The sequence below is a fragment of the Lycorma delicatula genome, chromosome 12 (genome assembly GCF_047948215.1).
Source record: "Lycorma delicatula isolate Av1 chromosome 12, ASM4794821v1, whole genome shotgun sequence".
Taxonomy (NCBI): Eukaryota; Metazoa; Arthropoda; class Insecta; order Hemiptera; family Fulgoridae; genus Lycorma; species Lycorma delicatula.
The window spans coordinates 7051542-7067410 of NC_134466.1; the positions used below are offsets into that span (position 1 = coordinate 7051542).

Genomic DNA, 15869 nt, shown 5'->3' on the forward strand with positions numbered 1-15869 from the left:
GGGCACCCTGTTTGTCACCGGTTGATGGTGATGATTGGTCTAGCCTCCCATGAGATGCTCGTATACCTCACCGCTAGCCTCACATGCGGTCCCTATGGGAAGGCATTATTGTTGGAGAATTTAAAAAAAAATTTATCTAATATTATTTTATTTATTGTAAATTTAATTCTATTATTCTTCTAATATTATTCATTCAAATGATTTGAATCGTTCAGTTCAAACCCGGCTCACACAGCGATAGAGACTCACCGTTGACAGTTCATTAAAGTTTGTGTTTCAATCGGCAAATCTTCTGTACCGTATACAAAGTGTTTCTAAAATTGCGGGCTGGCTATACTTTTTTACATTCTACTTGTAAAACTAAACAGAAAATATCTGTAGGAAAAGTGGCAATTTCTCCCTTGTTCTCCCGCTGATTTGTCATTTTGTTATTTTTGTATAAAAACTTATGTCTCAAATTTGGATAGATGAATATATGGAGGTGTCTTGATAATAAAGTTATAAAATTAGCAACGTATCAGGACTTAAATACCTTTGCAAATTACAAAATGGCGGCCATGTTTATTTTTCAATCTGTACATCTCCATAAATATTAGTTTTATCAAAATATACGTTATTTGCTAAAATATTAAGCCTTTTATTTTGAGCAAAATGACATTTTATTTAACATACTAGAATTAACAGTGAGTAAAATTGAATATAAAGTGGTAAAGGAAAACAGACACAAAATTACAACATCATTTTTCTTCCATAACAGCTATTTTTTAACCAATTTAAAAAAAAAAAAAGAAAAGGACAGTGGGAGAATGAAGGAGAAATTGCCATTTTTCGTAAGGATATTTTATGTTTAGTTTTACAAGTAGAATATGAGAAAGTATAGCCAGCCCACCCGTTTTAGAAACATACTGTATATATTTTTTTTCAAGATTAATTATATCTAAAAATGTTCTCAGTTATGCAAAGAAACACGGGTAAAAATTTGTTGGCGATTGATCGACTAGTTTTTTTGTTTATCCTAGACAAACAAAAACCCCCTTCCTCTTTGTAGAATAGTAGAATAAAAAAAAAAAAAATATATATATAGTGTATATACACTTTTTCATATAGTAAAATTTTTAAAAAATTCTTTAAATTTCATCTTAATATATCCAAATCACAATTGTTAATTAATTTTATCCGTTTATGTGAACTTTCTAATATTTATAAATCTTCTTTTTTTTCAGTTTTCTTTCTGTGTGACAACCTCCTAAGAATTGTATGCAATGTAGTCCTAACTTCTCATAGTCCAAAATTCTTTCATCTTTCCCTTAACCTTTCTTTTGTGTTTCCTTTTCTGTTAATCTGGAATCTTGGTTTATCCACTAGTTTTCTGAAAGATGGTAAATAGAATATTATTTCTTTGGAAATATTTGTTAAAAAAAAAATTAAATCTTTTTCACTTTTTTTTTGACCCGAATTATTTTGGTTCTCCTTTTTCAAAAAAGTTAAAAGTTTGTTTTTTTAATTTAGTTTCATCAATTTTATATAAGCGGCCATAAAATTTGAGCCTTTCTTTTTTTCATTGAATGTTCTATTTTTTCAAAATTTTAGTAAGTTTCTTCAGATTTTCTGAATTTATAAATATTTTCTTCGAGTTTTGGACCGTGGATTTTTCTTGAAATTCTTTTTTTCAACTTATTAGATTTTTCATGAGAAATTCTGCCTTTCATACTATATAACACTTCTGGTAAAACTGTGGTTTTATTTCTTAATCTCAATTTTTTTATAAGCATTCTTTATTGTAAATGTTTCTTGTAAGATGATAAGTTATTTTTTGTGTTCTGGCTTTTATTCGTCGTTTTTCGAAAACATTCAGGGTAATTTTTTCCCGTAAATATTTAAATTTTAGGATTCTTTTGATCGAGTCTTCTAAAATTTTCATTGTTTGGATTCTATCTTTATTTTTGAAAACAGTTTTGTTTTTTTTTGTATGAAAATTGTAAACCAATTTTGTAGTAATAAAACATTTTATTACTAATATTATTATAAGATTTTTTTTTATTCACCATTATATTATCTGATTTCCAGGAAAAAATTTTCAAAAGATTTAAAATGAACTTTTACTCAAGTTTCTTTTTTTAATTGTTTTCATCATTTTTTTGTTTGTTTTTAACTAGTTATCCTACCTTTCTCCCATTTTTTAAATTTATTTTCCTTTTATAAGTGTTAGCTTTGTCTTTTCATTATGTTTTTAATATCTAGTGAAAAAAAGTTTACTTTGGTGATTTTCCAACTACTTTCTTTAGATGTTATTCTTGTAGTTAACAAAATTCACTTCGATTAAAAATTTTTGATTCCATATACCGATTCTAACAAAGGGAATAAACTCAAGGTCGTTCATTATCAGTCAGTAGGAAGTGCAACCTCCAATTTGGGAAGAAGATGCTTTTAATAAATAAATAAATTTTATTTTTAAACTTTTTAATAACGGTTTTACACGTGCAGATAAATCTGAATAGAATTAAAATTATTCAATTCCATTTTCCTTATGAATTATAAAAGGATCCTGAGAAAATATTAAACTATATATGTTACAACATAATTGTTTTATAGCATCTTAAACATTTCAGGGCATATACATCCTGAAAATTAAGAGATGAGAAGCGAGTATAAAATTCCAACATAAAATTCCGTATAAAATTCTAACCGGAGTTATTCAAAATTGAGTACAGTTTCACTGTACGCTGATGTTATTTAATATCGGTTAACTACTAAATTTGATACCGTGTAAAAAATTTATTAAACAAAAAGAAAATTATAGGCGTGATTTCGAGTCCTATGTGAAATTTTAAACTACACTGAAGTAGATCATTGTTTTTCTAAGTACTTCTTCTCCTTAAATTTGATCTCTTTTTCCTATTATTGATTCTACGGTGTAGGTCTGATTCTGGTAGATATTCAATTTTGAGGATGCTAGGACCTTGATTTTTTCTTTCAATTTGATCATCAGGGATATGTGGTAGAACTAGATTTTTTTGGCGATCAAAAGAAATAGTTAAAAGATTTTTCCTTCTTCTTTCAGTAAATTTTAAAGGCTTTGCATTTCAGCCGATGAACATCTTTTCTATCACAAGTTGCTTTAATAAATTATGATATTTTTTTCAGGCCTTATTTTTCTCTTCAAAGAGATACAGGTTGAACATTCATCAGCTCATGGCCTATTAAAACTAGAATTAATGAAAAAAAACCTCTTTGACTATCATTGTGGGCATTGTACATATGCCACATTTTTTTAATGATCAGATGTGGGTGTAAATAAACACGGGGCATTTTCTTACTTTGAAAATAACGATTTTCAATGAAATTAAACTTTTTAATTAATTGAATCACAGATCTCATTTCCAACTCAAGGTTAATTGGGAGGAATGGATGTATGTGATTTTGCAACAAATCTGCAACTTTTTACACATGATTTTTATTAAGGTGCTATCTGGTTTTGAATCATATGATATGTATGGTGCATGTGTAAGGTGGTGGTAAACTATTAGAATATGTAAAAATTTAAAAACTGAAAATTTTGGATGTACCTGATTTTGATACTAGATGATTCAAATAGTAAAGTTTAATTGGAAAAAAATGATCTGTAAAAACATTTATTCCTTCATTATACCTATATCGAAAGAAGAGATCTTCTGTTAAAGCATTCTGTTTTATTATTATTCTCTTAGTCTTTTGCTGGGTTATCTAAAATCAGTTGATTTTATTTGATAGAAATTTCTTGAGTAGTTTTATTCCAGTTCTTGGTTCACACGTTCACATTTTTCTCAGTATTGAACACTCATGAAATTGTTAATGGTTGAAAATTTTGTCCATTCTTTAATATTTATCTTATCTGCAAAAATGCAGCTGTAAATCTACTTGTCCAAACTGTACCGATGACTGATCTCAAGAATTTCATTTCAGAAAACTTTTTTTATTTAACATATTAAATTGTATTTAAATTAAAATTTTTATTATCCATTTCAAAGACTGTTTAATTTTTCACCACCGGCTGTAATTCATAGTCATACTGATTAATCATATTCAGAAGCGTATTCATTAATTCAGTAACTTTAATTTTTGCGATTGCAAACTTGATGGGAGTAGTGTGCATCAGTTATTGTTTTTTGTTCTTTATCGGTTGTTCATTGATTGACACTTAAGATAAATTTCAGAAGTAATAAAACTGGTCATTTGGACTGTTCGTGAACTAACTTAAGATAATATCTAAAGTGTTTTTTTTTTTATTTGTTCCCCTGTTAATTCCATATCGATTATAGTATGAATTCAGAGGTCTAACTTCCTTAACTTACAATTTACTAAAATATTTATTATTAGGGAGAGAAAGGAATTTTTCAATTAATAACTACTACTTTAAAACTTTGGGTTATTTCTCTACTAGCTTTGATCGTGCATAAGATGGCTTACATTTAATTAATGTTGTTCTGTTGAACTTCTAGAAACCTATTTGTAACATTTCTATTTTAATTTTATTTATGTACAGATTTATTTTAAATCTATCCATATTTGGTAATATTTCAAAGAAAATTATGCAGGGACTATCATTCATTAATTGGAGATCTTAAAAAGCTTGCCTATAGGTTTCATATTTTCTTTTTACCACATATCTAACGCTTTCATTAGTACACTAAAAAAATGTCTTATGCTTGTTTGGGTAGTATATATGAAAAATTATCAGTCTGTGATTCAGCTTTTCTTATCGATTTATAATCTCAAAGCGTAGATATTAAACTTAGAGCAAAAATATTGGAACTAATTGCAAATTGCAAATTTAATTGCAATTTTAATTGCAACAAAACAGAGATGGTAATTATACCTAAGAACTTTACAAATAACAGTTGTTTTATACTATTATCATCTATTGTGACATTAATTTCTTTTTCCATTTTAACTTTTAAAGCTTGATTCGTTTTGTTTTAGTATGATAAAAGAAGACTTATGAAACATGCTGTGAAAAAACACAGCACGCTTCATAAGTGAACAAACATACTAGCATTAACTGTAGTGATCTGTAATAGTCTTTGTTGTAATATTCACCACCTTCAGATGTTTTCTGAAAAACATTAAAGCATTATATAGTTCAATTCATACCGACTTTTATATTGTTAAATTTAAAAAAACTAATTTGATCCTCCACCAATGAAACCATCAGGTGTTACATATAGCATAACTGTTACTGGTAGTTCTAACAGATGTATGTATGCACAAGGATTGTTCAATAATTAAAGAGGTAAACGGTAAAGGTGAAAAACTATTTTATAAAATAACTAAGACTATGTGACATTAAAGTTAGCAACCCTTATGTAGAAAATATCATTCAAAAAAAATGTCCATTATTATAAACTTTTTTGACAATTTCTAAATGTCACCTTTGCTTGAAACTTGCACTGTGGAAAAACAGCATACTGTAATAAGATTTTTATATTCTGAAGGTGTGAAACTGGTCAAAATTTAATCACAGATTTTAAAACAGTATGGTAAAAAGTTTTTTAAATATGTAAATCTTTATTAATGAATTGAACAGTTTACATCGGGCAGAACAAGTGTCACCGATTTTCATTGTACTGGAAGACAGGTGGACATTTCAACTGATGCTCTGTCAGTGGAAATCGAAATGATCTTTTTCTCAAGGTCAGATAAATAAAATTAAACATTTTTCTAGATCATATATCTATATTAAGTAAGCTGCATTACCACAAAACATATTCAAAGTAAGTTTCAAAATGGTCTACACCAAAATTTTTAATTTTGAGTCGATCATCAAAGATATTAAGGGTTCACATTTATATGGAACTTAAACGATAGTTTTTAACGGAAGGTAATGGTTTTTTAAGTTGCATAATAATTTATGATGAAACTTGGATCGATCATCTTGAGCTGTAATCCAAAGGTCAGAATATGGAATGGAAACATCTGAGTTTGCTCACCAGGAAAAATTCAAAACCTAGTGGTTAGCGGGATAAGTGATGCTAAGAGTAGAAAGGTTCAAGTAATTTTGAAGAACAATTGACAATTGACTGCGATTTCTACTGTGACATTTTAGAAAATAAAGTGAAACCTGCAATAAGGAGGAAACAACTATGACTTCTCAGAAGGCATAATTTTTCTGAATGATAATGGCGTCTCCCATCTGCTCAGAAGTTAGGTCAAGATATGTTGCCACTTCTATGTTACAGACCTAATCTCACACCAATATTTTCCCCTTTCCAAGAGTTCTTATGGGACACTGAGTTTGGCAGCAATGAGCAGGTAAAGTATACGATATAAGAATGCCTTGGACATATGGTTAACAATTCTTTACTACTGGGATAAGAAAGCTTACAGAAAAATGGGGCTGATGACAAAAGTAGAATTAGTTTCATTTCATTGACAAAATAGTTTTTCTTTGATGGTTTATTTCTTTAATTATTGATTGACACTTTTATAAGGAGCTATTAGGGGTCTAGCTTTACCTCATAAGTACTCCACCTCAAATTTTGATTTTTTTCAACCTTTAAGTGAGTAAGAGTGCCAAGACAGTTAAATAAATAGCCGCTCTCATTAAGCCATTTATCAAAGATGTCATTCCAAAAATTCTACATTCATTACACAGATCTAGCAGGTGCCTAGCCAATACCTGTAAGAACATACTGAAGAAGGAGGAATCAAAGATAAGGGAAATGAATTAATAATGAGAACAGGATGACACAATCATAGGGCACTACAAAACAACACAGTCTTATTGAAGGAAAGATTCAATACCTATTTCACCCACAATTTCTCAGGAGATTGAGGCATTTTTATCTGGGATAAGAACAGTGCATCGCTGAAATAACGTTTGTGTGCTGACAAAATCAAATATACATAACTAATTATTTCTCCAGCAGATACTGAAGATATAACTTAACACAGACTCAATTTTCCTTAAAGAAAATCTTTACCTACCTCCTGATTTGTATGAAGTGTGGAATTAGCCTACTGAATAAAAACCATTCACTTACACTCTCACCAGAAGATATATTGATGTTTTTATTCAGGTATTGTAACATGATGTTACGTTACGTGTTTGATAATTATTTACTCTTCTCAAGCATAATTGTCGCTAACGGCCAAAACATTTGCCATGTAATACTGCAAACAATAAATTCATTGTACCTGTATAAAATTATTAATCAATAATGAGTATAGTGCAAACATAATTTTATTGAACGATTAAAATTTTTTTTATTTTCATGCTTGTTATAAATTTGTACTATATAAATCTTACCGTCATTAATAAATTAAAAGTTGTAGTTGAAAGTTCATTAACTGTTGTCGATTGACACGATTAGATTATAGGAAGTACGGGAGTTGTAGCTTTATTCAGTGGCTTTATATCAGCCACTAGTTTGGCTTTTTGTAGAATTACTAGGTAGGAAAGAGCCCTCAGACAACCTACAGGCAGAGATATTACTCTGCTTACGAAGAAGTTATTAAAGTGCAGCCTGATTTGTGGCAGAGAAAATTCCCATGCTATCTATCCAGAGAAGGAGGTAATTAACTCAATTAGGTAATTGCCTCAGAAGAATGAGGAAATTTCCTGTAATTTAAAAAGATCAGAGTTACTTACTTAATATTATTGTTTCTTACAGTAATGAACTTCTTTATTTCTAGTATATGCTCGTTAACACGTTTATTTTGAGTAAATTCTATTTGCAGTTCATTATTAAGAAAGTTATCATTTTACTAACATTTCATTAACCCGATTTTTATAACACATCATATTTTTGATTTCATTCAAAGTCATTTGCTAAACTATTTCTACATACACAGAATTCATTTTATGTATAATATATATATATTTTGTAATAATTTAACTGTAATCTATATCTCAATTGGTATAACAACTGAATGATATACTAAAGATTACTTGTTAAGAGTTTGTTTCTCGTGTCAGGCATTTTTCAATGGCCATATTTTTATCTTGTCTCAAACATTTATTGCTTATATTGTTAGAGGTTGTTTTGCATTTATTATTAATAATTCTGGTGTTTGCTACAGAAATTGTGTTAAACTAAACATACAGAATGGAAATGTTATATATATAAGAAAGGTCTGACATAATATGTTTTCCTATATTGTGTTTACCCAGGGGTGGATGTATATTAAGATCTTATAACTTGTTGCTGCTGCTTGTACTACTGATAATCTTATATTGCTAATTAATGAAAGAAAATCTCTTAGTGTATTGTCTTATTGTTTAATTTTTTTACAGAAATAAAAAAATGAATTTTTTTCTTTTCTACTTTACAATTTAAATTTTCCTGTTATATTCATAAGTTTTTGGTAAAAATAAAAAGATTATTATTGATTTTGTTATTATATTGTCATTTAATGATAACATCTGTATTTTTTCTTAATTTCAGCATCAGTTATCATGGCAGTTAAGTCCAGATGGGTCTCGTATGACCGGTCATATGACATTAAAGAAGACTGTTAAAGAGGGTGTAAAGTCAACATCTAGTGCTGCAATATTAGGATTAAAGGTCATAGGTGGCCACCCTTTAGAAGGTGGACGTCGTGGTGCGATCATTGAAAAAGTAAAAAAAGGAAGCACAGCAGATGTTGAAGGCCAGTTAAGACCGGGTGAGAATATTATTAATTTGTTTATTTATTTGGCAGTTAATTCTGCACAAGAGTTCTGTAGAATTAGGGGTGTTTTACTGTTGAAAAATCAGTAAAATCACATCCTTATTTTACTTTTTCTAGATTTACTTGATCGATTGTCTAAAGAAGTTTACTTGTTTTGAGAGGCACTTTCTTCTGGTGATATTAACCAGCAAATAAAAAAAAAGATGCTCTCTTTTTGGGTAGTTTAAAGAAAGATTCGGTCACTGTAGGTCTTTTCTGTTGCGTACCATTAAATTCTTCTTTTTTAATGCTTCCATAATTTTTTTTTTTTCACTAAAGTATTAAAATTAAAAAAATCTCCTTTATAATTTCAGAAAATACATTTTTTTTTAAATATTGTATTTTATTAACATTTTTTTTATTTGTGTTTAATAATTAATTTCTTGGCTGTTATATTCAAGGTATCTAGCTTCAGAATGTTCCTGGAACAGCATCTTCTTGTGATAGGAAATTTTGTTATAAAAGTTGGCAGCATTCATGATGTTATACATTGTATTATTTTTTTTCTGACAGTATTACATATTGCGTTAGCAAAATGTGTGGTATAATGCTTGGGATATTATAACATTTTATTTTAAATTTTAATTAATTAAACATATTATTTATTTTATTTGCGGTACCTGTAACTAAAAGCAAAATATTTAATGTGTAAACATACTTTTAAATAATATAAGTAAAACATTAGGTTTATCAAAGATAATAATAAAAATACTGACCTTTTAGAAGTTATAAGTTTCACTATGAAGCTCTTTCAGTAGTATGAAGGTGGTTCTTGATGTTCTAATTAAGAAAAATAATATGAGTAAATTTTTTTATTTTAAATGTTGGAATTCTAAACATAATTTTTTTTTACTTCTTCGCTATAAACTAACAAAATACTATAAATAAAAATAAGCCTCGTTGGTATAATAATTGTGGAAAATTTCCCATCTTGCTGACATAAAAATTTGCAGATAGACATTTACAGTTAAAAAAATGTATAATGAACTTAAAGATTATCATAAGAGAAATTAGATTTATTACAAAATTAAAATGGCGTGAAAAATTTTAACATTGTAAATTATATCAAGATTTTATTAAAAAAATATAATTATAAAAAATTTATCAATCAAATAATTTTTAATAATTTCAAGATAAGTTTTGAAACAAGAGTAAACAAACTACAGGAAAACTGTTGAAATTTATATTATGTGTATTTTTTCAAAAAATTTATTTGCTAGAATAAACTTGATAGCTCACTTTTGACTTCTAGTCTCAAAATTGAATTTCAGAATTTGTTGATAGAGTTTGATTGAAGTTTCTTGTTTATTACTACTATATTTTTCTCAAAATGAAAAAATTGCAAAGCAAATGAAACTTAAAAAGAAAAATCTTATAATATAAATCGATAATATTGTAAAGTTTTAAAACTAAAAAATAGTTAACTTAATAAAATGGAAAAATACAATGCAGATTAATAAATATAAGGTTTGATAGTAAATTTATAAAATCCTGTGGTAAAATTTTTTCTTACTGGACAAATAGAGCGTATTTCTCCTCAAGCTCAGTAAGTCTGTATGTAAACAACTAACTGATTAAATGTTGTTAAGCTTGAAGCAAGATCTGTGGATAATATATATAACCCGTAGGGAAAGACTAGTGTGAATTTTTTTATTATATGTCTAGTATTTACGTGATGGTTTTTTTGTTTGTGTTTCAGGAGATGAAGTTTTAGAATGGAATGGAAATCCTCTTCAGGGTAAAAGTTTTCAAGAAGTTTATGATATAATTGCGGAATCTAAACAAGAACCACAAGTCGAATTAGTTGTATCACGTACTATTGATAAACGGACCAACCAGGGACAGCCTTACTCTATATCACCTACACCTTCTTCAAAAGGTTAGAATTCATTTTAATTTTTGTTTATATTTGTTTAATGTACATAATGTTTATCCATAATAAAGTAACTTAAAATAGGCAAGTCTTTGAACCGATATTTTTATGTTTTGATGCTTATGAATAAAACTATTTGAAATATGAAAGTGAAACTTTTTACCTATACTACATTCAGTTAGCTTGTAGAGTGAAGAATAAACGAATATTGCATTTGTGTGAGTGAGTTTGCATTCTGCTGAGTTACATTCTGTATATCATTACCGATTCATAGTGCAGCCATAACTACACACAAAACTGTAATCGTTACTCGCATATTAGTCACCGTATAAATAATCATATAGTAATCGTGTAATCAAAAGGTTATATAATGTTATATTTTTTAAGTTCCATTAAAACCCTTGATCTTTTCAAACGATCGCTCTTTTGTTTTTGTGTCCAATCTTTGTGTTTCTGTTACTTTTTACTCTAATGTTATTTAAAGTTAATATAATGGAACTTTTTTAAGTTTACTGGTATGTGAGTGTAGTATATTCCTATATTTGTATCTGTACGACATGAATTATACCATTACTTTTATTTTGACAGTATGACTAATACCGATTCAGCCAATAATAGTGTACAGTTATTGATATTGCCTCTGAACAAAGGCTGTGAATAAAGCCCTTTAGTTGAGCAGGAAAGAACATCATTTTTAAATGCTTACAAAAGCGAATTACAGAGTAATTCAACAGCATTGATTTTGGATGTTGTTAATAAAACGGCTAACATAAGTGGAAGTTGTTCTGCTTCAGTGTGCAATATGATTCACAAGTATAAATTTACTAATGAATTATAGTCTTGTAAGAAAAAAAATCCACAGATCGATAGAAGAAAAAGTTGACGATTTGGATAAAAATGGGATTTGTAAAAAAGTACACAAATTTTATTTTTAAAATAAAATAAAAACAGTCTACAATAGACAAAGTGTTATGAGTTGTAAATGATGATAACAATGTACCAGATTTCCGAAGAACAACTTTTTATGGATTGTTTAAAAGTATGAATTTCAAATACAAAGACGGGGCTGGGAAAGTGCTTTAATTGACAGGGATATCATTTTATGGTGAAGACATTATTTCACTGAAATAAAATAAATGAGACAAGAAGGCAGTAGAATATATTTATTGTACGGGTGAAATTTGGGTCAACAAAAGCCACACAAAGAGTTTTGTTTGGAAAGATAAAGCTGTGAATTCATCAAAAGAAGCCGTTTTTTATGGCTTATCAACTGGTAATAAGGCTCCATTGTGTAAAGGTAGGCATTGCATAATTATGCATATCGGCAGTGAATGCCATGTTTGTCAATGGTGGTCTCTGAATTTGTTAATCTAAATCTACAGGAGACTTATCATAACCGGATGAACTTTTGAGAACTTTTGATGTCTTTTGAGAAATGGGTTAATGGTGTATTACCCGAAAGATAATTCAATTATTGTCTTAGACAATGTCCCTTATCGTTCTTATAAAAAAAGAAAAAATTCCACCTGAGTCTTGGAAAAAGAATGATATCAAAATGAGGCTTAGTTCAAAAGGAGTGATTTTTGAAGAGGATGAACTTAAGGTTCAATTACTGCAGAGTTACACTTATTAAAAGTAATTTTAATGTGTATGAAATTGATGAGTTAGCAAGATCCAGTGGTAAAACTGTGCTTCGATTACCTCCTTATCATTGTGAACTCGGTTCAGTGGAGTTAATTTGGGGACAAATAAAAAGTTAGTAGTTTCAGAAAATACTAATTTTAAAATATCTGATGTTAAAATTTATGCTTAAAAATCATCAGTAAAACAGGCCAGCAGGAATGGGAAAACTATAAAACATTCAATGGATACTGTTAACCCAAATTATGGGGAATTGGATAATATAATAGAAAACAAAATTGAGCGTCTCATGTATTTGTTAATACTGACAGCACAAAACTAAATTGAATTTATTATTTGTTTATTATCATAGAAATTTAATCTAAAATATTAGTGAACTTTTACTGTTAGTGGACAATTGACAGTTTCATAACTTCTAAAAAATTGAAGGAACCTATGTAACAATAAACAATTCTAATGAATAAAATACTTATGGGTTATCAGATGTGCCAAAAAGGTAAGAAATATTTATATTTAATTTAAATTATCTTAATTTATTTAAATTTAAAATGTATGAATAATATTTTTGTAGAATATAGTAGCACGTAGTTACTGAATATTAACGTTGCGTAGTTTCTGTTATATGCGTCAGGATTTACAGGAGATGCCTGAACACTCATATGTGCAGTCTATTTACTAGAACTCTATAAGCTAACTGAAGTGTGTATAAATATTCTGGATATTGTATAGAAGACTTGATTTTTTTATTTATTCGATGTGGATTTTTTTGCTTATTAGAACTTATTAATGCATATAAATTACATAATATGTGTGATTTTTTATGATATCGATATGTAAATATATATATTTTTAAATTCTATGGATAATTTTATTATATTCAAAGACCTTGATTAGCTTTTAAATGTTCCATTGATTTACACAATTTTATTTTTTATGTGAACACAATTCTATACAAAAAATAAAAATAATTGCATTAGTTTACCTAAAGAGTTATAACAACAAAAACATGAAAAGTAAAGAATGAATACATGAATAGTATGTGTTACTAGTAGTAAATTATTGTAATAAACTCTTTTCAATGAACTAGGTAAAGAAAAAAAAAACTAACTTAAATATTAGACCCTAAAGATTGCATGAATATCCAGGCCAGGTTTTTTTTATAATAATGAATGCATATTTCCTGATTTTTATATTGTTATTGAATTGGTTGATAAATGATTAATCCATCTTATCTTACTAATTAGAAGATACATTTTAAGGCTTAGTTCATAATATAATATTGGTATTTAAATATTGTTACATTTTCTTACTAGTTTTATTCCAAAGTATACACGTTTTGGGAGTAAAGTTTATAGATTTTGATAATAAAATTTCTACATACTTCATTGGTGATTATTTATTGTTTTCTCCTTCATTGTCGTCGTATCTGTTTCAATTTAATCCCTTTGGGGAGTTACACATTTCCAAGAGAGAAATTTAGTAATTTTTTTTGTTGTTTTCCATCAGCATTTTCCAGCGACTTTTTTTATCACTTTTAAATATTAAGCCGTGTTATTTTTAATTTTGTGAAGAATATTTTTAAGTTTCAAAATAAATTAGCAGTGTTGTTTGGATTAATAAAATTAATTTTCCCGTGGAGAACTGGTAGTCTTTTAATTGAGCAATCTATGCTTTCATTTACGGTTTATTAATTACATTTTTAATAAGCAATATTTTAAAAATGTTAGCAAAAATATCTGGTTCTTTTACTCTCACATTTATAACTGATATCAGAAGAATCTAAAGATTTTTTAATCGATCCCTGCAACAGAATGAAAAAAGATTCATTTGTTTCTGGCAATTATAATTTTATGTAGCATTTATTTTTAATTAAATACATTTTCTATGTATATATTTAAGAATGTTGCAATAAAAATCAATTTAATTAATTACTACAAATAATGCCTGCCACTTCAGAACTTAATTTGTGAAATCACATAAAGTTTTGAAATTTGTCCTATTATTAATCATTCTACAGTGAGCATATTCAAATGCAATCTTCATAGATCATCTTGTCTACATAGAAACCAAAGTAGAATAGCAAACATCATTCTAACATAACCAACTAGAAATATCGTCAACTGTGCTCATCTTTCTTAATCATGATTAAATTTTCCACATGCTGATTGGAATTTTGCTTACTTTTATCCCCATATAAAATGGCATCGATAACATGAATAATAATTTCTATAAAACTGCAAAATTTTTTTTTCTCGCAGGAGTTATAAATATACCCATCTGTATGACAAATCTAATAATCACTGTACAAAAGAGAATATTGGGGTTTTAATTTGTTATAATATCTCATGGATAAGGTGTACAGTGTTGATTTAAGGCTGGAATCGAAGAGCAAAAAGGACAATTTCAGTTGCGTGTGTGCTGTAGATTTATTCCCCATCTTTCTGGTAGACAGTACCACAAGCAAACATGGCGATTTCTGAACAGAAAGCATTCTGTGCTTTTGATTTTTCTAAATGTGAACCTGTAGTGTTACAGTTTATTGTATGTTCTGTAGAAAGTTTAGTTACGAACCTCTGAGTGATGATAACATTCATCGTTGGCATAGTCAATTTGAGACGACCAGATAACTGTGTAAAGGGAAGACTACAGGATGACCAAGGATATCTGATGAAAATGATGAACTATCAGTTAGTCTTTTCTGCGTAATCTTCAAAATTTTGATCGGAAGACTGGCTGCAAACTAGCAGTGCTGATGGTGATAGTGTAGAATGTTTTAAGGAGACGCTTAAATATGCTTACCTATTGTTTACAGCTATTCAGTAGGCTTTGAAGCCTACAGACTACACTGTGTTTGCTAACTTTGCAATTAAAATGTTGCAGCTTGAAGATGATGACTTTGTAATGTCTATATCTGAGATCAGAAAATCCCCATGGACTCCTTAAAAGGTACTTAGAATGCGAATGGTATTCTCCAAAATTAAATATTTTCTGAACGACATTCCGGCTGCAAATTTACAAGTTATTCTTTTTTGCTGAAGCAAGCATAACATGATTTCCTCATTCAGATATTTTACATACTTGGCTCTTTCCTCAACTGAAGCTGGATCAGTGAATTTTATTTGGCAACAAGTTGTTGTGCCTCCTTACGGTCATAACTTTGACAGGATCAATTGAATGGTGGTTTCCCTGATCGCTGGATCGGTCATCACGGACCTGAAAACACAGCTTGTCTTAAATTCAGACCCTGTCTGAATTTTCCTTTGGGGGTTTGTGAAGGATCTTTTGCATGTATCTCTGCTACCTATTGATCTACCTGATCTGAGACACAAGATTGAAGCAGCCTTTGTTCCCATTACTCCAGACACACTGGTTTAAGTATGGAATGAACTCTCCTATTGGTTGAATATATGCCGCGTAACGCAAGGTCCTCTCATTGAACACTTGTAGGGAAAAATTTGAACTGTAACCCTTTCATTTTATATATGATTCTTTACCGTAAGTCAAAGTTAAGAAATATTAAACATCTGTTTTTTTGTAAGAAAGTAATTCCTAACATATCTCAAGATAATTTCAGTAAAATCATACCTTTAATCTGTAATGATGATGCAGCACAAACTGTTATCTTTTTTTTATTAAAATGCTGCTGGAAAATTTTACTATTCTTTGC

The 15869-nt window shown here is 28.7% G+C and overlaps 1 protein-coding gene across 6 annotated transcripts in view; it reads left to right on the plus strand.

The window, feature by feature from the left end:
* Positions 1-15869, plus strand: part of Rim (Rab3 interacting molecule) — a 300437-nt gene that overhangs the window by 136083 nt on the left and 148485 nt on the right. For 5 of the 6 annotated variants that reach the window (XM_075380711.1, XM_075380713.1, XM_075380709.1 and 2 more), the window contains exons 5-6: positions 8424-8643; positions 10388-10567. The exons of the other annotated variant lie outside the window; for it this stretch is intronic. In XM_075380711.1, the coding sequence (XP_075236826.1) occupies positions 8424-8643; positions 10388-10567 (400 nt within the window). The remainder of the gene's footprint in view (positions 1-8423; positions 8644-10387; positions 10568-15869) is intronic. 6 annotated transcript variants of the gene reach the window in all.